Here is a 23,474-nt window from a genome sequence, read left to right on the forward strand (position 1 = left end):
CTGTTCATTTATATCTGTTCTTGTTCTTAGAGTGAAAGTTCAAGGGACTATGCCAAGGTACTGATTTCTACTTCCAACACACAAAGGTTTAAAAAAAAAATGACTTGCCCAAGTTTCATTATTGCTCGCAAACTATAAACCTAATAGCACGAGACTGGAGCACTTTGTTAGTTTTATTTTGTAAAATGAACTTGTACCAAAAAGTGCAGACCCTCAGCTAAAGCTTTTCTCAAGCTTATAGCAAATTCAAAAATCAGCCTGCACCGAGTTGCCACATTAGGAGCCCAGCGCTGAAAGGAACATAATGAAAACCCAGAACTGCTTAAAAAATTAAATATTTTTAAAATTTAAAAAGTAAAAGGAACCAAGACTATACTTATCCTTCTTGTAAAAATGCTAGAAGCTGTAGGACCTGCTTCTGAAAGTCAGGAAATTGCATAAAAACATTAAAGTTTCTAAAGCTGGTATATAAAAAGTGCTATTGTACTAGCTCTGGGGCTAAACATCATGCATACCAAGGTCATGTGTAGTGCAGTCCCAATAATGTTATGATGCAAATTTAAGGATCATATTAAGGACATGATTTGGTGGAACCAATCAAGCTTAGATACATTCCTAAAGTACGTGAAGAATATCAGCATGAAGGAGTTGGTAAAAGATTTTCACGGAGTATGGAGATCATGATATAGGGATTCAATCATTGTACTGCAAGAGAACTGGAGGTGGACAACACAGTACGTGAAGGAAAAGTGGAATCAACAGCAAAAGACTGGATGAAATTGGATGATAAATGGGGTCACTGATATGAAGAAATAATGCAGAGAAGATGACAGAGCCCTGGGAAAAAAGATTCAGAGGATGAATCATTATCTAGAGCACATTTAGAACTATGAGAAGAAAATAGATAACTATGAACATTGGCATTTTAATTCTCCACCCCACTCCCTCCCTGACCTCAGCCTCCTACACTGTTCTCAAGAAGCTCAACAGAAGCACGAGGAACAGTACCTCATCTTTTGATTAGGCACTTAACAGCTTTCTGGACTCCACACTGAGTTCAACAACTTCAGATCATAATCACTGCTCCCATTTTTTCCAGACAGCAGCTGTTGGTAATGATTTTGCTGTTTTACACCTCCTCTAGACCCATTTTTGTTTCTTTCCTTGTCCCATTACCACCCTTTTTCGCCTTGCACCATCATCCCTTTTGTAATTTAATCACTCCTGCCTTCCACCCTATTACAGACCAACCCTTTTGTTCTTTCCTCCCCTCCTTTTCCCTGCCTCTATACTTGCTTAAAACCGGTTACATCGCTAACCCTTTCCAGTTCTGATGAAAAGTAATCGACCTGAAACGTCAACTGTTTCTCACTCCACAACACCTGCCGAGTATTTCCAGCATTTTCTGTTTAGATTTCAGACTTCCAGCATCTGCAGTATTTTGCTTTTGTAACTATGAACATAGCTAGGTTGGGATACCAGATAGAAACATAGGAACTGTGAGATGGAAATAGACAAAGGTCCATCTCGTTCACCTTCTACCATCCTGGTAGTCACATACAACAATAATGGAGTTAATGACTAATCATGACAATCCATCTCTATCAATTAGTGTACAACAGACTCAGACATGGGGTGGGGGGGTGGGGGGGGGGGGGAAGGAAAATCCACTAGTGGTGAAAAGCTTTGGAAACCATAATCACCTGTTTCTCTCAAACATACTATTTTCACCATGTTTCCTGTCTCCGATTACTCTAATACTGTATTCCAAAATATTATGTCCTGAAAGAAATCCACCTAATTTGCATTTAAATAAATCAATTCTTCCTGCTTCCACTGTCTCCCTAGGGAGCCAGTTCCATAGATTCACCACATCTCACTGAAATAATGTTTCCACCGATTAGTTTTGAATTTACTCCCCTTCAAAACGCATGCCATTTCTACTCCTTTATCAATTCAAGGGGTGGGCAGATGTAACGGCACTGTCCCCATGAATCCTCACAGCATGTTGATCTTCACATTCAAATCTACATTGCGATACATCACGGTTTTTTATTTTAAAAAAGTCAGATGAGTGTCAGACACATACGGAAACCTATCACCTGCCAAGAAATCAACACAAGCAGATTTATTTGTCGGATATGGAGCACACACATTCTCCACATAAGTAAATGTCGCATTTACCCAAGTCGAGGGGGATTAGGGAACATGTTGGCAAGAGCCATAGCTTAGTAACTGCTGAGGGCCTAGAGGGGTACAGCTGAGGTTTAAGCAGCTAAAAATCACACTGTATACTAGCATAGACCAATAAGCTTACCTTTGCTTGTCCAGCGAGGACCACTGTACCCTTTAGGGCATTGCTATGTAGGATTATAGGAACAGGAGTAGGCCATTCAGCCTAGAGCCTGTTCTGCCATTCATTAGATCATGGCCGATCTGTATCTCAACGCAATCTACCTGCCTTGATTCCGTAACCCTCAATACCCTTGTCTAACAAATATCTCAATCTCAGTTTTGAAATTTTCAATTGACCTAACCTCAACAGCTTTTTGGGGAGGGAATTCCAGATCACCACTAGCCTGTGAAGAAGTGCTTCCTGACATCAACCCTGAATGACCTAGCTCTAATTTTAAGGTTTTGCCCCCTTCTTCAGGACTTCCCAACTGGAGGAAATAGTTTCTCTCTATCTACCCTATTAACTCCTCTAATCATCTTAAAACACCTCAATTAGATCATCCCTTAATCTTCTATAAGCAAGGGAATACAAGCCTAGTCTATGCAACCTGCCCTCATAATTTAACCGGTTTATCCCAATATCATTCTGGTGAATCAGTACTGCACCTCGTCTAAGACCAATATATCCTTCCTGAGGTGGGGTGCATAGAACTGAATGCAGTACTCGAAATGGGGTCTAACCAGAGCTTGAAATAACTAACATAAACTTACACTCCTTTGTATTTCAGTCCGCTTGAGATAAAAGAACATTCTATTAGCCTTTTTAATTTTTTTTTGTACCTGCATTCTATTATATTTCTGTGGAATTCTTATTCTATTAATTTTGGGTTATATTTGATACTCTTTAGTATGATAAAATCCTGAATAAAAATAGGAAACAGACAAGTATATATATCTAAAATAGAGAGACAGTTACAGATAAATATGTAGTTTTATAGATCAAGGAATAAGATACAACAGCCAATGCAACAGGGTAGTCACATGCAATATGCAAAGGATGAAAAGGGTGCAATAAGAGAGCATGAAACACCTGGCTATTCATTTTTAAAACAGGGACATGGTGGTGAATAACAAGAATTTGAGTCGTGGGAGGTGTGCTCTGTGGACTGGGAGCTCCGGAAGTTGTGTGTTAGTAATGTGGAAAAGGGAAAGAGGGGTCTGGGTTCTGCCAGTAACAATAGGTTCGGCTTGGAGGGCACTTCTTTGTGGCCTTGCCCATACCCATCTCTAACCTTCTCCAGCCTGCAATCCCCTTTCTACATTAAAAAGGTGCTATAAAATGCAAGTTGTTTAGTCAGTGCAGGGAGGAGGATCCATGGGGAATTTTGCAGTGCCGCTAATAAAAGCATTTTAGCCTGGTTCATAGCTGTATAGGAACATAGAAACAGGAGGCGGCCATTCCGCCCCTCGAGCATGTTCCGCCATTAGAATCATAGAATGGTTACAGCACGGAAGGCGGCCATTCGGCCCGTCGAGCCCATGCAGACTCTGAGCTAGTCCCACTCCCCTGCCCTTTTCCTGTAGCCCTGCAAATTTTTTTCTTTGATACTTATCCACCACCCTTTCAGGCAGTGAATTCCAGATCTTAACCACTCGCTGGTTAAAAAGGTACAGCCAGCCTTTGTAATACCTCGATCAATTTTTATACTATCAAGTGTCTCCACTACCTCCTCCTTCACTATGTCTATGGCAGCATCCTCTTCCTTGGTGAAGACGAATGCAAAGTATTCATTTAGTACCTTAGCCATACCCTCTGCCTCCATGCATAGGTCTTTTTGGTCCCGAATCAGCCCACCTCTCCTCTTACTACCCTTTTACTTTTTATATGCCTATAGAAGACTTTTGGATTACCTTTTATGTTGGCTGCCATTCTATTCTCATACCCTCTCTTTGCCCCTCTTATTTTCTTTTTCACTTCTCTGACCGTTCTGTATATAGCGTGATTCTCAGATGTATTTGCAACCTGACATCTGTGCTCTTTTTCTGCTTCATCATATTGGTTATCTGTTTCTTCATCCAGGGAGCTCTAACTTTAATTGCCCTACCTTTCCCCCTAGTGGGAATGTACCTCGACTGTACCTGAACTATTTCCCCTTTAAAGGCAGCCCATTGTTCCATTACAGTTTTGCCTGCCAATCTTTGATTCCAGTTTACCCGGGCCAGATCCGTTCACATCCCACTGAAATTAGCCTTCCCCCAGTTAAACATCCTTACTCCAGATTGCTCCCTGTCCTTTTCCATAGCTAATCTAAACCTTATGATACCATGATCACTGTTCCCTAAATGTTCACCCGCTGACACTTGCTCCACTTGACCTACCTCATTCCCCAGAACCAGATCCAGTAATGCCTCCTCCCTCGTCGGGCTGGAAACATACTGATCAAAAAAGTTCTCCTGAACACACTTCAGGAATTCTTTCCCTTCTCTGCCCTTTCTATTACAATCCGAGTCTATATAATGATAGCTGAAGTCCCCCATTATTACTACTCTTGCAGCTCTCTGCAAATTTGCTCCTCCATATCTCTCCCACTATTTGATGGTCTATAGAATACACCTAGTAGTGTAATGGCACCTCTATTATTTCTTAACTCTAGCCATATAGATTCTGTCCTTGACCCCTCCAGGACATCCTCCCTCTCCAGCATTGTAACATTCTCCTTAACCAATACTGCCACACCACCTCCGATCTTTCCTGAACACCTTATAACCAGGAATATTTAATACCCAATCCTGCCTTTTTTTGAGCCAGGTCTCAGTTATTGCCACATAATTGTGGTGTATGTGCCTTTAAGAGCCCCAGGTGTGCTGTAATGCCGGTAATTGCCACTCGGGCTATATAAGCCTGTATATTGTGTATATCCGTTAGAACCCCCCCCCAGACTTTGCTTAGTAAATACCTATGAACCAACTCCTGTTTTCAGTGTCTTTATCAACACACGGACACTACAGTGGCGACGAAGTGGAAACGGACTTACCTGCAATTCAGCAGCACCTCAAGGACATCGATTCCTCGGGCGTCCAGAAGACTCAAGGAAGTGAGAGAAGCTGTGGTTTCACCAGCTGGCCAAGCTGGTGGCAGGTACTGCGCTAATCCTTCCTGGGCATCAGGCTGGGGCTCCAGCGGCTGGCTCTACAGCTGAGACAGGCAGCAAAATCGGAGGCAAGCAATAACGGACTGGGAGGGAGCACTCGGGAGACGGCCGGTGCGGCAAGCAGGTCAGCGTTCAGACCTCCGGCGGGAACAAGTCTCCAACAGTAAATAAAAAGAGAACGGAAACCGCAGTAAACAGCGTTGTTATCGGCAGCAGCGGCGGGAAAGCGCCATATCTTTGCTACAGAAAAGAAAAAAAGCGCGGCAAGCGCCATATCTTTTCTGAAATGCCTAAATCTGGTAATATTGATGCCTTTGATAGCGAAATAGAGGATTGGACCACATGCGTGGAAAGAGTAGAGGTATATTGCACTGCAAATGGAATAGAAGATGAAAAAAAAGCTTCAGTACTTCTGAACTTAATGGGCGCAAAGACATACGGGCTGTTACGAAATTTAATCACTCCAGCCAAACCAAAGGACAAGAATTTTAAAGAAATTGTTGATACCCTGCAGGAGCACTTAAACCCAACACCGCTGCTGATAGCGGAACGATTCAAGTTCTTCAAGAGAAATCAACACAAGAATGAAAGTAACGCTGATTACCTAACCGAATTAAGAAAGCTATCAAAGTACTGCCAATTCGGGGCAGGACTATCAGATTATCTTCGAGACAAATTTGTTTGCGGTCTCTTAAGTGAAGGAACACAAAAAAGACTGCTTTCTGAAAAAGATTTAACATTGGACAAAGCTTTCAGTATGGCTGTATCATACGAAGCAGCAGCAAAAGGAGCTGCAGAGATACAACAAAAGACACAGGACTTCGGCACCCATGAAATGACACAGGGTTTCGAAAGATGTTATCGCTGCGGCAGATCCACCCATAACCAGAGGGACTGCTGGTTCAAGGACAAAGCATGCAGGCAATGCGGAAAGATTGGACACATTGCACGGGTATGCCGATCTGGACAAAATAAATCCACTGACAGAAAAAAAAATCAATAAAGAAAAGTACAGGAAGGTACAAATGATGACGGACAGTAGCTCCGAAGACCAGAAGAGCGATAGCGACTTCGAAAACAAGAGACTAAGCTGTCTCAAATTACATAATGTACTTGCCAAAGATGATTACCAAACCATTTGGGTTACCCTCACAATAGCAGGGTCCCCAGTTAAAATGGAGCTAGATACAGGATCAGCTCTAACCGTAATAAATCGATGGGATTACGAGAGGCTATTTTCGCATATACCTCTAAAAGACACATCCATTATCTTAAAAACATATACGGGGCAGAAAGTATACCCCAAAGGAAAAATAAGGGTGTCTGTTGTATACAACGGCAAAGAAATACAAAAGTTGTATTTATACATTCTACAAGAGGGTGGTCCACCGTTGTTGGGACGTGAATGGATCAGGAAGATACGTTTAGACTGGCACTCCATTCAGGCACTGACGGTGACCAGTAAGGAAAAAAACAATGATGACATCATACCTGAACGATTAAAAGACATCTTGGCCAACGCCAAAGAAGTGTTTCAAGAGAAACTAGGAACCTCGAAAGGCATCACCGCCTCAATAAAAGTGGAAGATGCAGCAATTCCCAAATTTTTTAAGGCAAGACCGGTGCCATACGCAATACGTCCAGCAGTCGAGGCAGAGCTGGAGAATTTGGAAAAAGCAGGCGTATTATCCAAAATAGATTGGAGCGAATGGGCAACACCCATCATTCCAGTCATGAAAAAAGCATCGAATAAAGATAAATCTGAAGAACAGAGAAAAATTCGCATCTGTGGTGACTTCAAGGTGACTGTAAACCCGGTCCTTCACACAGTACAGTATCCTCTTACGAGAATAGAAGATATTTTCGCCTCACTATCCGGAGGGAAACGTTTCACCAAAATTGACTTGGCACAGGCATATCTACAGATGGAGGTTGAGGAGGCCTCTAAAAAGTATCTCACGATAAACACACACAAAAGGCCTGTACCAGTACAATCAACTGGTTTTTGGAGTAGCATCAGCTCCAGCTATCTGGCAAAGAGCTATGGAGCAAGTCCTGCAAGGGATTCCGGGGACTCAATGCTACCTAGACGACATCCTTATCACGGGAGAAAACGACAACGAGCACCTTGCCAATTTGGAGCAGGTGCTCACTAGGCTGAAAGAACGGGGCCTACGAGCGAATCGCCCCAAGTGCGATTTTTTCCAAAATCAGATATCATATTGTGGCCATATAATTAATAATGAAGGGTTGCATAAGTCACCTGAAAAAATTGAAGCGGTTATAAAAGCCCCAGCACCTGAAAATGTTTCACAATTAAGGTCGTTCCTGGGATTAATAAATTACTATCATAAATTTTTACCGAACTTATCAACTCTTCTACACCCTCTTAATGAACTGCTACAAACGGGAGTGATTTGGAAATGGAACAAAGACTGTAAACGTGCCTTCCATAAATGCAAAGACTTAATCACATCCGAAGAAGTTTTGGCTCATTACAACCCATCACTGCCAATCAGACTGGCGTGCGATGCATCCCCTTACGGCATAGGAGCAGTATTATCCCATAAATTCCCTGATGGCTCAGAACGGCCGATAGCTTTTGCGTCACGCTCATTAAACTCAGCTGAGCGTAACTATGCCCAAATCGACAGGGAAGCACTCAGCCTGGTATGGGGAGTGAAGAAATTCAACCATTACCTACACGGACAAAAATTTACCTTGTTGACTGACCATCAACCCCTCATCTCCATATTCAACCCTAAAAAAGGTGTTCCCATTATGACAGCGCAAAGGCTACAGAGGTGGTCCCTTTTTCTAGGAGCACACCAATACAACATAGAATACAAAGGGTCAAAACAGCATGGGAATGCTGACGGTTTATCGCGCCTACCGTTGCCAACGGTAGAAGAGGCACCTACAGTAGACCCAGTAGAGATGTTCCACTCTACCATAGTGGAATGTCTACCAGTGACAAATTCTGCCAATGAAAGGGAGACGAGAAATGACCCGACTCTCTCACTGGTCTATGATTTAACAGTGAAGGGATGGCCAGCACATGGCGAACCACTGTTGCCAGCATTCTCGCAAAGAAGAGAACAGCTGTCAGTGTGCCGAGGAACCTTGATGTGTGGATCCAGAGTGGTGATTCCACCCAAACTCCAGGATAAAGTGCTAAAGGAGCTTCACGAGGGGCATCTGGGTGGAGTGAAAATGAAGAACCTAGCTAGGGCGTTTGTATGGTGGCCAGGTATCGATGGAGACATCGAAGAAATGACCAAGAGCTGTCTAGGATGCCAGAAGGTCCAAAACGCTCCACCACAAGCCCCTCTACATCCATGGGAGTGGCCCTCATCTCCCTGGCAAAGGGTGCACATCGACTTTGCTGGTCCATTTATGGACTCAATGTTCTTAATCGCGGTTGATGCACACTCCAAGTGGCCGGAGGTAATAAAGATGTCCTCCACCACCACGGAAAAAACCATCACAGTATTAAGGACCATATTTGCCAGGAATGGGCTGCCGGAACAGATATGTTCTGATAATGGACCGCAATTTGTGTCCGAAGAATTTAGAAAGTTCTTAAAAAACAATGGGGTTAAGCACTACACGTCCACCCCATACCATCCCGCCACCAATGGATTGGCTGAAAGGTTTGTCCAGACCTTCAAGAAGGCCATAAAGGCCATGGGTAATGAAGACATAAAACTTCAGCACAAGGTGGATAACTTCTTATTCGCATACAGGAATGCAACACATATGGTTACCAACCAAACTCCCGCCATGATGTTCTTCAATAGAAACCTAAGATGCCGACTGGATTTGGTCAAGCCCAACATCAGAAGGGACGTGGAGAACCGGCAGTTTCAAGGCATGAATGAAAGGCCAACTAGGGCCTTCCAGATAGGTCAACAGGTTTTGGCCCGGGACTACCGTACCGAGAAATGGCAGCCTGGAACTATCTGCACACGACTAGGACCACTGATGTATACCGTGGACATCGGAGAAAGCATAATAAGGCACCATGCTGACCAAATCATAAAGTCATCCGAAAAGGGACAACCTACACCACAACTCTATACATCTAACGATGAAGTAGAGATACCCATATCTACCTCCGGTCCGGTGATACTGGAACCCGATGAACCCGACACTGGCATTCAAGCCGAATCAGCCTTGCCAAAAGAACCTACTACACCACCAGAAACTACTACACCCCCGAGGCGTTATCCGGACCGAGTCAGGAAGCCTCCTGAGAGACTAACTTATAATTAATTAACTACAGCAATGTATATTATTTTGCTTATAACATGTAATTAATAATTACTTAAAATATGATGTACTGGTTAGCTAAAAGGGGAGGAATTGTGGTGTATGTGCCTTTAAGAGCCCCAGGTGTGCTGTAATGCCGGTAATTGCCACTCGGGCTATATAAGCCTGTATATTGTGTATATCCGTTAGAACCCCCCCCAGACTTTGCTTAGTAAATACCTATGAACCAACTCGTGTCTTTATCAACACACGGACACTACAATAATCATATTCCCATGTGGCTATTTGTGCCTGAGCTCACTTACCTTGTTTACAACACTTCGTGCATTCACATACATACACTGTAAACCCATCTTAGACCATCCTGTGTTCTGTTAGTCTGACCCTGCCTAATACCTTACTATTTTTAACTTTAGTGCTCTCTGCCTCCCCTGCTTTCTAATTTCTCTCCTGAATAACCTAGCTCTAATTTTAAGATTATGCCCCCTTGTTCTGGACTCTCCAACCAGTGGGAATAGTTTTCTGCAACTGATCTATCGAATCCCTTTATCAATTAGATCACTGCTCAACCCTCTAAACTTAAGGGAATACAAGAAATGTTTATGCAATCTTTCCGCATAATTTAACGCTCTATGCCCTGGTATCATTCTGATTATGCACGGTATCACTCCAAAGGCCAATATACCTTTTGAGCTGCCATGCCCAAAACTGAACGCTGTGCTTCAGATGGGGTCTGATCAAGGCTCTGTATAATAAAGCATCACTTCTTTCCCTTTATATTCAAAACCCCTTGAAGCAAAGGCCAACATTCCATTAGACTTTCTAAATACTTTTTCAACCTGTGCACTAGTTTTTAGTGATGTGTGTACCTGAACACCTATATCCCGATGTTTCTCCACAATTCCTGGCAATGGTCCCAAATTTTTTTGGGCCCTATGCGGCCCCTTCAAAATACCGCACATGCACGGTTTTTACATTGGAAAGCCAACTGCACAGGTTCCCTGGAGCACTGCGCAGCTTACAGGGAACATTGGTTCCTGGTCTCTCGCCATTAAGAAAAATCTCACACACCCCCACCTACCAGTCTTGCCCACTCACTTAATCTGTCTAACCCCCTTTGTAACATCCTGCCCCCATCAATACAACTTACCGTACCTCCTAATTTGTCATCTGCAAACTTGGATATACAATTCTCTATTCCTTCAAAGTCATTGATAAATATGGTGAAAAGCAGAGGTCCCAATACAGATCTCTAGGGAGCACCATGTCACATCCCGCCAATCAATTCCTTTTATCCCTGTCTCCTACTTCCCACCAATTACCAACCCATGCTCACCACTTGCCTGGATGAGTGCAGCTCCAACAACACTCAAGAAGCTCTACACCATCCAGGACAAAGCAGCCCGCTTGATTGGCACCCCATCCACCAGCTTAAACATTCAGTCCCTCCACCACCATTGCTCTGTGTCTGCAGTGTGTACCATCTACAAGATGCACTATAGTAACTCGTCAAGGCTTCTGCAACAGCACCTCCTAAACCCACGACCTCTACCACCTAAAAGGACAAGGGCAGCAGGCACATGGGAACACCACCCCCTCCAAGTCACAGACCATCCTTACATGGAAATATATCGCAATTCCTTCATAAGCACTGGGTCAAAATTCTGGAACGCCCTACCTAACAGCACTGTGGGTGTTGTTCTCCACATGGACTGCAGTGGTTCAAGAACGCGACTCAATTAGGGATACGCAATAAATGTTGGCCTTGCCAGTGATGCCCACGTCCCTTGAATGTATTTAAAAAAAATTAATTAAACAACAACAACCACCAGGTATTTATGTAGCACCTTTAACGTAGTAAAAACGTCTCCAGGTGCTTCGCAGGAGCGTTATAAAACAACATTTGACACCGAACCAGGTCTGTCTGTCTGTCCGCTATACACACAAAAGTTATAGAGCGTACCTACACGCATGTTATATCAAAAGAAAGCTCATCATTAGGGGAGCCTAATAGGCGTATTTACTTTTTGGTCAGACAAAAATTGTTCGACACTATACAAAAAACATTCAAAAATCCGCTCATTAGCGGTTGACCAATCCTACCGCTCATTAGCGTTGAGTGACGTGATGGTTGACCAATCCTACAGTTCAGTGACCTGATGGTTGACCAATCCGCCATTTGTGGGCGGGCCTAATCCTGCAGCCTCCCGAAACTTCGCCGCCATTTTTTTCATCCCCACAGCGACAGCACCAGCCAAAAAAAACCCCACATTGCGGCTCCGGGAGCGGGAGGCGAGTTGGAGTCACTCGGGCCGGGCCTCACAACCGCTCAGCCCGAGACACAGAGCAGGCGGGGGAGCGTCAGCGGCCGGCCGTAAACTGTGCCACCCGCGGCGCGGTGGCTGCACGCACCGGGAGCTCAGCTGGGGTCCGTCTTGGCCCGACAGCCCAGCCGGGCCTTCAGCACTAGGCCCCGCACGGCCACGCTCAATTTTCAAAGCCCTTCCCCGGGTGCCAAAAGACGGTGAGGGATGGAGATGAGAGGGGGAGAGGTACAGAGACGGAGACACAGAGAGAGGTGGGGGGGGGAGGAGACAGAGGGGCAGAGAGGCAAAGAGTGACACAGAGCGCAGGAGCGGCAGCGCCGAGCCGAGCCATAAACCGCGCGGCCCAAAAAAGCCCTGTCAACGCCGGCCACCCCCAGCTAGTAAGGAGATATTAAGGTAGAAAGAGGTAGGTTTTAAGGAGCATCTTAAAAGGAGGAAAGAGAGGTATGGAGGCGGAGAGTTTTAGGGAGGAAATTTCAGATCTTCGGGCCTTGGCAGCTGAAGGCACGGCCACCAATGGTGGAGCAATTAAAATCAGGGATCCATAAGAAGCCAGAATTAGAGGAGTGCAGATATCTCAGAATTGGGGGGGATGCAGGAGATTACAGAAATGGGGGAGGTGGGCATGGAGAGATTTGAAAACTAAGATAAGAATTTTAAAAATCAAGGCGTTGCTTAACTGGGATCCAATGTAGGTCAGCGAGCACGAGGTGATGGGTGAACAAGACTTGGTGCGAGTTAGAACACGAGCAGCAGAGTTTTGGATGACCTCAGGTTTATAGAGGGTAGAACGTGGGAAGCCAAACAGGTGTGCATTGGAATAAACAAGTGTAGAGGTAACAAAGACATGGTGAGTGTTTCAGCAGGAGATGAGCTGAGGCAGGGACGGAGTCAGGCGATGTTCCAGAGGTGGAAATAGGCAGTCTTAGTGATGCCGTGGATATGTGGTTGGAAGCACATTTCCGGGTCAAATATGAAACCAAGTTTGCGAACATTCTGGTTCAGCCTCACACAATTGCTAGGGAGAGGGATGGAGTTAGTGGCTAGGGAATAGAGTTTGTGGCGGGGACCGAAGACAATGGCTTTGGTCTTCCCAATATTTAGTTAGAGGAAATTTCTGCTCATCCAGTACTGGGTCTCGGACAAGCAGTCTGACAATTTAGAGACAGCGGAGGGGTCTTGAGAGGTGGTGGTGAGGTAGAGCTGGGCGTCATCAGCATACATGTGGAAACTGATGCTATGTTTTCAGATGACATCAGCATGTAGATGAGAAATAGGAGGGGGCCAAAGATAGATCCTTGGGGGACACCGGAGGTAATGGTGCGGGAGTGGGAAATGAAGCCATTGCAGGTGATTCACTGGCTACAATTATATATATAAGAATGGAACCAGGAGAGTTCAGTCCCACCCAGCTGGACGATGGTGGAGGGGCATTGGAGGAGGATGGAATGGTCAACCATGTCAAAGGCTGCAAACAGGTCGAGAAGGGATAGTTTACCTTCGCCAGTCACATATGATGTGATTTGTGACTTTGATAAGAGCCATTTCGGTACTGTGGCAGGGGCGGAAACCTGATTGGAGGGATTCAAACAAGGAGTTCCGGGAAAGATGGGCATGGATTTGGGTGGCGGCAACACGTTCAAGCATTTTGGAGAGGAAAGGGAGGTTGGAGATGGGGTGAGGGGTCAAGAGTGTTTTTTTTTTTTGAGAGGGGTGATCACAGCAGATTTGAAGGAGGGCGAGAGCACCTGAAGCGAGAGAACCATTAACAATATCAGCTAACACGGGAGCCAGGAAGGGAAGTTTGGTGATAAGCAGTTTAATGGGAATAGGGTCGCGGGAGCAGGAAGTGGGTCTCATGGACAAGATGAGCTTGGAGAGGGCATGAGGGGAGATCAGAGAGAAACTGGAGAAAGATGCAAATTCAGGGCTAGGGCAAGGGAAACCTTAGCGGAAGTTTTGCCCGGTGGGCTAGGAAAAGGGAGGGAAGTGGCAGAGGCAGTTGATCGGATGGTCTCAATCTTAGTGACAAAGAAGCCCATAAGCTCCTCATTGTTGGAGGTGGAGGAGACAGGGGCGAGGGGTTTAAGGTGGCGGATTGCAGTCGTGAAAAGAAACCAGGAGTTATCTTTCCATTCCAGAATGATCCTGGAATAGTGAGCAGTTTTGGCAGACGAGAGCAGGCCTTGATACTGCTTTATGTGGTCCAGCCAGATCTGGCGATGAATGGCTAAACCAGTTGTCCGCCATATTAAGTCTGCGTCCCTTGAACTTAAGGGAGTAGAGATGAGGGCCGTACCAGGGGGAAAACGGCAAGGGTGAAAGAGAGTAATGGTTTTAATGAAGTCTATGGCATCAAAGGTGGAGGTGAGGGTGTGATTGAACAGATCGGTAACTGCTGAAATGTCAGTTGGGATTTTGAAAGTGCAGTTGTTAGTGAATCGGGAGATTTTTTTTTCCAGGGACAGACACAGGAGGAAGTTGGGAGTAATGTTCCCTCTAATTTTGTTTTGGGCCACACGAACCATTCAAAAATCCGCGTTTCATAGTTTTTGCATTTAAAAGCCAGTGAGCTGACTGCACAGGAGCTCCAGACTGCTGCACATCTGCGTCGCTTAAAAGGAACATTGGTTGGGAGGGAGAAAGGGGGTGTGGGTAAAGAGTGATACAAGGAAATGATCAGAGATGGCCTTATCTGTGATTGATACGATGGGAGTAGAGAGGCCACATGAGATGGCAAGGTCAAGGGGGTGGCCGTGAATATGGGTTGGGGAGTTTACATGAAAGGAGAGATTAAGGTGGGATAGGAGGGCAGTGAATTCAGAGGAGAGAAAGCATGATGAATTGAGATGGAGGTTGAAATCACCGAGGATGAGAAGTCGCTCAGTGCAGAGGCTGAGGGAGGAAAGGAGTGAAGATATGTGAGAAAATGTTTATGGTACTTGAGTGGGCAGTAGAGAATGAAGATTTTAAATGAGATAAGAGGGGTGGAACAAGGTGAAATGCTTAAAAGGAGAAAGTGCCAGAGGAGTAGGGGGACAGGCCAAGGTGTGATTTGGTGATAAGAGTCACACAGTCACCACGATGGTGGGGCAAGTGGTGGAAGGTATAGCCAGACGGGGAGGCTTCATTTAGGGGAAAGGTGTCATCACCCCCTCAGCCAGGTTTCCGTCAAGGCCATGAAGTCGATGCAATCATCCTCATGGATGGCAAGGGCATTGTTCTGAAGTGAATAGACATCCTGGGAGGGAGAGGGGCGGTGACAGCTGATCCGCTGGCAGAGTCCACAGGGAAGCACTGGGAGGGATGAGTTGGACGGGGAAGAGATTGGCAAGATTAGCCCTTAGCGCACGCACGCTAGGTGGGAAGGTTGGCGAGAGAGAGAGGAGGGGATTTGGGAGGGTACAGTACCAGAGAGGGGAGAAATGAAAGGAGGCATGACGACAGGAGAGAGGGGTCTCGGCGGGGTAGAGAGAAAAGGAGTAAAAAAAAGGGAGAAAGAAAAGTGGAAACAGATGGGCTCGGGTCCAGAGCGGCAGCCAAAACTCGTACGTGAATGGACATAGGGAAAACTCGCGTTACATAGGCCTGGTTACGTAGCAATTATTAGGATATACATATATCCTGGTAGTAACAGGAAAACAATAGGAGCGAGTCCAGTTAAAATCAGAGGTGCCGTGGTGGGGTAAAGTTGACATAGGTAGGGTGGAGCCGGCATGGAACATCGACGAACTGTTGCCCAAGTTCGGAGACAGGTGTTGCGGGCAAGTGAAATAAAAATAGATCAATGTAAATTTAGCATTGGCATGGGCAAGATCAGTGAAACTTATACATTGGGTAAGTCAAAAACACAAATGCCACAGATGATTTGTACAGGAACCAAAATACAAGTTCATACTTATAAGTATTGGTGCTGAATATGAGTTAGGAGTTTTACAAATATGGGGTTCATTACACTGGCCGTGTGTACCTGGGGAATCACAAGCCACACACTTCCTTGTATCATCTGCACGATGATAACCCAGAACGCTCACTAACTTTCAACAGCCCGCTCCTACAGTAATACAGGGCTGCACTTTCCTGAGCAAATCTATTCATGTGTTTAAATAAATACAGTACATTTGGAAACTTTGCAAACGTACTGTCTTTATTTAAACACTGTCCCTTTCAAGTGTGTAAGCAACCCTTCGCTTAAAGTAGTTTAATATACGACCCCCGCTCTACCACAAAGTAGCCGACTATTCTTTCAATTGAAGCGACTCGCAAAACATAGATTTAAAGTCAGAATTCAAGCAATATCACAGAACACAGTAATCAACAAGATGTACGGGATGTATACCGCACAAGACCAAAAAAGGCAAAAATACTTTCAGGTGGTCTCGGTTTCCTCCAACAGTTACATGGCACGCTTCTGATATCCGCTATCAACTTCCAACACAACTTTCAGGATCCTAGATTATTTCAACATCTTCAGCCACAAACAAATTAAATATTGATTGCTCAGCAAGGAGGCAATTTTGAATTTCCTCATATTTACAGCTCAATCTGCACGGGGGAAATAAAAGCAAGGAATCGAGTTACCGGGTCTGACTGAGCTGTGAATTACACTCCTGCTGCTGCCAACAAGCAGCATTTTGCACCGTGTCCTTTCAATTAGTTTAGGGTTGACAACTGCTGGGATCTAGGTGCAATGGCAGGGCCGCGGCTCGGGTTCTTTGTTCTCGGGAACCCTCCCTCCTCTCTGCCCCCACCCACCCCCCAGTGCCCACACAAGCCCCGGAGCCGCTTGCTGGGACAGGGCGTCTCTTGCTCGTTACTCACTGGTTGGACGGAGGTGCCATCAACGGGATCTCCACTTCTTCCTCTTCAAATTCATGGCCGTCGAAAGAATCCACTTCGTCCGGGGGCAAGGGGAGGCCAGGGGCGCCGGCCACTGGGGCAACGGCAACGGGGCCCGCCACCGGAACAGGGTCGGAGAGGAGAGAGGCCAGGGCCGGAGAGCAGGAGTCGGAGTCCAGAGCCGGGAGCGAGCCCAATTCGGAGACTTTCTGCGGCGAAGACTGGAAAACAACCGTCTCCCCATCTCCGCTTGGAGCCGCCGCCAGCAGGCATTCATTCCCCACTTCCGCCGCCATCATGGTCACAGCCCGCGCACACACAAGAGGGGAGGGGGAAAACTTTTTTTTATATAGTAAGTATATATATAAAAAAAACATGCGACGGGGGTGGGGGAAGGTGGAGCCGCAACTTCAATGAAAGAGCACTAGCGGAGAGGAGAGTTCATGACTTCATCCGTCTTCCTTCCTTCCGTCAATCAGTGAGTGAGTCCGCCCGGCGGGCGGGTGGGGGAGCCCAGCCCGCCGTAAGGCCGCTCTCTCTCTCGCGCGCACCGGCCGCTCAGAAACTTGAGTGCCAGTTCGCGCTGCGGCCGTTGGATTGTGCCCGGCTCGCGCCCCTGGGTTCCCTTTCCTCGCCTGTCACTCACAGCGGGCGCGCGCACACCGAGCTAAATCTTTTCTTACTCTCCGCTGCCCGTTTCTTGCGCAACTATACTGGTATCCGATTCAGGCTCGAGGAATCGACTGCACGCCCGAGCGATTGTTGGAACGATGCGCTCTGCGATCCCGCGACACCCAAGGCTGCACAAATCAGGACGAGTGGGAGTGTGCATGTTGTGTGAACTAGGCAGCAGCTTTTTTTGTTTGTCGCCTCCCTTATTTGAGAACCATGTTTATTCATTTTAACTTAAAAAAAAATATATGCTATTTTGCTGCATATTATTTTAGAAAAATGAAGGCAGCTCCGATTGTTTCAATGAGTTGCAATCTGTTTCACTCTTTGGTGACCGTAAATCTCACTTCTGACACTTCCTCTATGTCGACAGCCCAGTTTAAGATGTCTAAACTTTCGCAACTTCCATAAATGAACATCAATGAGGTTGTTAGGTAAAATGCATCAAACCTCAACACCCTCATTTATTATCACTTTTTTTTAAGTTCTGATTTTACGTAGTAAACTGCAAACCTACTGAAAATATGTTTAAAACTACATAGGAATTACAACGTGGAAACAGGCTACCAGTCCGTGTTGACATTTACCCACGGAGCAAATAGTTCTAATCACATGTGCAAACATGAAAAACTGATGGCCAGGCAAAGATCAGCTGGTCCACCAAACCTGTTCCATTCAGTTATGTTGCAACTAAAGAAAGAATTGCATTTATATAGCACCTTTTACAGCCAATGAAGTACATTTAAAGTGTAGTCACTTTTGTAATGTAGGAAATGCGGCAACCATTTTACACAGCAAGCTCCCACAAACAACAATGAAATAATAAGCAGACACCAGATAATCTGTTTTAGGTGTTGGTTTGGGGGTACATATTGGCTCAGACCTTAATCTTGACTGGAGGTGACGGAGGTTGAACAGTTTCCCGTTTGTTCTGTAGTTTAGCTCCATTCCAGCGGGGAGCTTACTGAGGGTGGGATGGAGCATCGCAGCCATGAAGATCAAGAAGATTGTTGGTGCGATGACACAGCCTTGCTTGACCCCGGTCCATACGTGAGTTGGGTCTGTGGTGGATCCGTTGGTCAGGATCATGGCTTGCATGTCATCGTGAAGCAGGCGGAGGATGGTGACAAACTTTTGAGGGCTGCCGAATTTGAGGGGGACACTCCATAATCCCTCACGGTTGACGGTGTCGAAGGCCTTTGTGAGGTCAAAGAAGGCCGAAGTGTACAAGGCTCTTTACACTAAACATCCGTAAGACAAAGGTCCTCTAGCATCCTGCCCCTGTCACACAGTACTGCTCCCCGATTATCAAAATCCATGACGAGGCCTTGGAAAACGTGGACCACTTTCCATACCTCGGGAGCCTAGTCAACAAGGGCAGATGTCGATGACGAAGTCCAACACCACCTTCAGTATGCCAGTGCAGCCTTCGGTCGCTTGAGGAAGAGAGTGTTTGAAGACCAAGACCTCAAACCCAGCACCAAGCTCATGGTCTACAGAGCAGTAGTGATACCCGCCCTCCTGTATGCTTCAGAGACATGGACCATGTACAGCAGGCACCTCAAAGCACTGGAGAGGTACCACCAACGCTGCCTCCGCAAGATCCTGCAAATCCATTGGCAGGATAGGCGCACCAACGTCAGTGTTCTCATTCAGGCCAACATCCCCAGCATCAAAGCTTTGACCATGCTCAATCAGCTCCGACGGACGGGCCACATCTTCCACATGCCCGATACGAGACTCTCAAAACAAGCGCTCTACTCGGAGCTCTGACATGGCAAGAGAGCCCCAGGTGGGCAGAGGAAATGCTTCAAGGACACCTTCAAAGCCTTCTTGAAAAAATGCAACATCCCCACGACACCAGGGAATCCCTGCCCCAAGACCGCACAAAGTGGAGGAGAAGCACCCAGGAAGGCACCGAATACCTCGAGTCTCTTCGCCGGAAGCCAAGCGCAAACAGCGGAAGGAGCGCACGTCAACCCAAGCACCCCACCCACCCTTTCAACCATCATCTGCCCTACCTGTGACAGAGACTGTAGGTCCCGCATTGGACTAATCAGTCACCTGAGAACTCATTTTTAGTGTGGAAGCAAGTCATCCTTGGTTCCGAGGGACTGCCTAAGAAGAAGACATATTGGCTAGGAGGCCAGGGAGAACGGCCCTGCTCTTCTTCAAAAAGTGCTAAGGAATTTTTTAGGTCCACCTGTGAGGGCAGACGTGGCCTCAGTTTAACATCCCACCCGAAAGACGACACCTCCAACAGCTGCAGCACTCCCTCAGTACTGCACTGGAGTGTCAGCCTAGATTATGTGCTCAATTCTCTGGAGTATGACTCAGAGGCGAGAATGCTGCCAACTGAGCCTCGGCTGTCTCCCTTTCAATCTGTCATCTCAGTTGTTTCTTGTTACCCGCTCTGTGGGGCTTGATTTCCTTGTTCCATGATCAGCTAGTGGGTCTTGGGATTCTGGAGAAGGCAGTGGTTAAGTGGAGAAGCAGGATGTGGGAAGTCAGAAACAGAGTTATGGGTCTGGATTTGGGAGCAGGGCCATGATGAGGGTATGAGCATGTAGGAAAACAGGGAGATGAATTGTGGGATCTGGGAGGGGATCCTGATAGACCGGGCCTCAGTTTAACATCTCATCTGATAGACAGCCCTTCCAACAGTACAGCACTCCTTCAGTACTGCACTGAAGTGTCAGCTTAAATTATGTGCTCAAGTCTCTGGAGTGGGGCTTGAACCCATGACCTACTGGCTTAGAGGAGAGATTGCTACCATTGAGCCACAGCTGACATACACCTCTCTGACCCTGAAGGTGATCAAAACAAGTTCCAGGAGACCACAAGATGCATCACACAATACCCAACTTATCTTTTGTACGCAGCGACATTAACCTTATCAAGGGTTGGAAAATGATGGTCAAGAGTCTCTGCTATTTCCTTCCTTGCTTCTCAACAGCTTGGAATACATTTCATCCGGGCCTGGCGATATCTACTTTCAAAGATGCTAAACCCATTGGGCTAGATTTTCAGTATAGACAGTTTTGGGGTGCTAACCTTAGCGCCCGCCCGAAGTTAGCGCCCGCCCCAAAGTAGCGCCCCGTTGCCGGAAATTCAGTGGCTTCGCCCTAAGAGAGTGGTGGAGCGCTAAAAGAAGCGTTCCACTCCTACCTTTAGGCGCTAAGCCGGCGGTCCAGAGGGATAGCGCCCAGGCGGGGCGCAGCGCGGGTGCGGTCATTTTTGCACTGACAGCAGACCCCGTGGTGCCGACCAGCTGTTAAAGGGGGAAGGGACGAATTGGTCTGCTGCCACGCCCTGCACACTGCAGCCTTGCAAAGAGGCCTCAACACTGCTGCTCAGCCACAGGGAGTCATCATGGCAACGCCAGAGAAGGCCCGTCAGCGTGCCCTGCGCTTCTCAGAGGGTGATCTGGACATAATGGTCACAGCTCTGGAGGTGAGGCGCAAGATCTTGTTTCCAGAGAGTGGGAGGAATCCAACCCACCATGACTACACCAAAGCCTGGAAGCAGATCGCCCAGAGGGTGACGTTCACCGGCGATGCCCCCAGGACCCACAAACAATGTCGTAAAAAATACAACGATCTGACCAGGATTGTGAAGGTGAGTAGCCTTTCCAGTCTCCTCCTCATTCTTGCATGTACACCTGACATGATGGGCAAAGGGAGCTGAAAGTCCTATTGGCCAGCCCTCAGCCAGCAGCATTGGGACAGTCATGAGCATCAAATGGCCATTCGGCACTCTACACTTTGGCCAAGCTATTCCACCATGGGAGGCAGTGCACACTACATCAGGGCTTCACTCTGTCCAAGCTATTCCACCATGGGAGGCAGTGCACACTACATCAGGGCTTCACTCTGTCCAAGCTATTCCACCATGGGAGGCAGTGCACTCTACATCAGGGCTTCACTCTGTCCAAGCTATTCCACCATGGGAGGCAGTGCACTCTACATCAGGGCTTCACTCTGTCCAAGCTATTCCACCATGGGAGGCAGTGCACTCTACATCAGGGCTTCACTGTGTCCAAGCTATTCCACCATGGGAGGCAGTGCACTCTACATCAGGGCTTCACTCTGTCCAAGCTATTCCACCATGGGAGGCAGTGCACTCTACATCAGGGCTTCACTCTGTCCAAGCTATTCCACCATGGGAGGCAGTGCACACTACATCAGGGCTTCACTGCGCACTTACAGCCCGTCCTTTCTCTTGCAGGCTAAAGTAGCGTTTAATCGCCAGGCCCGTGCCAGGGGTGGCCGCGCCAAGCTGCAGAAGCTCACTCGGCTGGAGGAGCGCGTGTGTGTGCTCATGGGAGCCCGTGTGATTGTCCCCACAGCGTGCGGTGTATCCGACCCTCCACTGCCCGGCAATGGTAAGGACCTCGCCTTTTGGCCCTCTCGCGTCGCACTGGCCCATCCGAGCTACCTCCTTTGCCACTGTCCCACCAATGCGCTGAATGCCACCAGTCCTAACTCCCTCGCTGACGCCGTCTCCTCACTCTGAAGCTACTCTTGTGCATTCCTGCTTTCAGCTGGTGACGACCAGGACCCTGAAGCTGCCAGTGACAGCACCTCCAACCAGGAGGAGGAGGAGGAGCAAGCCGGACCTTCTGGGGAACAGTCACGTCCCGCAGGAGAGGAGGAAATGCTTGACACCTCCTCACTGGACGAGTGCCTGGAGGAACTGTCGCAGGGCAATACAGCGTCTGGGACCAGTGGCGTCCAGCCACCCAGGAGCCGTGCGCGTGGCCCACGGCCTTCCCCCCAAAGGGGGGAAGGATCAGAGGGGAGTGCTGCTGCTCGGCACACTCGCCGCCACCAACGCGGCAAGGGTCCCCTAGTTCGGCCCCCTCCTCCCCAGCGGGAGAGTCGCGACTCCAGTCCGGACACCTTCACTTCGGAGGAGGTGCGGAAGCTGGATAAGATGGCCGAGGACTCGGACCGGCGCCACACGGAGCTCATGAGCGTGGTGGGGCGCATGCCTGAGGCCATCGAGTCGCTGGCGACCAGTGTGCGCGAGTTCGGGGCAGCAACTGCCGCGAGTGGCCGCATGCTGACTGATGCCGTCAAGACCCTGGCGGCTGTGATGCGCGCGCACACCAGGACCACAGGGGCACTCACTGCTGCCACACGCGCTGTCTCAGGCAGGCATCGCCAGGGCAGCCGCCGCGCTGGACCATCCCAGCAAGCCGCCCCTCGGCTGATTGCTGCGGATCCTGCAGTGCGGGCCCGGCCGAGTGCCACCGCGCCACAGCACCAGCCAGCGCATCCCAGACGCCAGCTGGCCCACATTGCGCCATCCGTCGCCGCCATTCCCCCACTGGGGCGTCAAGGGCAAGCGGCTGCAGCTGATGGTGGCCAGGCTCAGGTGCGCCACTCAGCAGACGGCCCCTCGAGGCCCAAACGCCGTGTAGGCCGCCCCCCAGCGGCATCTGGCGGAAGGGCATCTGAGCCTCAGGCGCCTTCCCCCAGCCTTGCAGCAGCCACTGGGCAGAGCTTGCGAAGGAGCAGCAGGCCGGGCAGGGGAGGCAAAAGGCTGGCCAAGGTCTCGCCCTCGCGGGCCACTCAGTAGGGGGTGTGGGCAGCTTTCCTTTAATATGGCGGTGGCCATCTTTATTTTGCCCATGGTTGTGTTGTTGGAGGGCTTATTTTTTGCGTCAGGCCGACGTTGAGGCCCGGTTTGAAGAAAGGTGGAGTGACTCCTCCCCAGTTTGTGGGAGTGAGTCGTTTGTTGGGCTTTTTGTGGGGCCCGTTTATTGTTTTTGGGGATTCATGTGGGAAGGGCTTTTCATTTTTGTGCAATAAAAAATTATCTTTATTCATGCAGTCTCCATGGTTGTTCTTCTTAGTGTTTGTTGGCTTCGCCGGCTGAGGGCTTGCGGAGCGGCTGCATTCATCTTCCCTCATGGCCCCTGGCCATTCCCTGACAGGGGGCTTAGAAGTACCGTGTAATAAGGTGGCGTCGTGCGGCCCTTGGCCCTGGTCGCTCCCTCCTGGGAACGTACTCCTGCTCCTCCTCCTCCTCC

General features: G+C 47.9%; 1 protein-coding gene across 2 annotated transcripts in view; it reads right to left on the reverse strand.

Moving 5' to 3' along the window:
* LOC147124553 (ras GTPase-activating protein 1-like) overlaps positions 1-17,540 on the reverse strand; it is a 212,293-nt gene extending 194,753 nt beyond the window's left edge. The window contains exon 1 of one of the 2 annotated variants that reach the window (XM_085989292.1): positions 16,748-17,540. In XM_085989292.1, the coding sequence (XP_085845418.1) occupies positions 16,748-17,142 (395 nt within the window). In that variant the 5' untranslated portion in view covers positions 17,143-17,540. The remainder of the gene's footprint in view (positions 1-16,747) is intronic. The other variant, XM_085989284.1, reaches the window with a different exon arrangement.
* Between the last annotated feature and the right edge of the window lie 5,934 nt (positions 17,541-23,474).

The sequence above is a fragment of the Somniosus microcephalus genome, chromosome 1 (genome assembly GCF_052327205.1).
Source record: "Somniosus microcephalus isolate GS21.2 chromosome 1, FLI_Smic_1.0, whole genome shotgun sequence".
Classification (NCBI taxonomy): domain Eukaryota; kingdom Metazoa; phylum Chordata; class Chondrichthyes; order Squaliformes; family Somniosidae; genus Somniosus; species Somniosus microcephalus.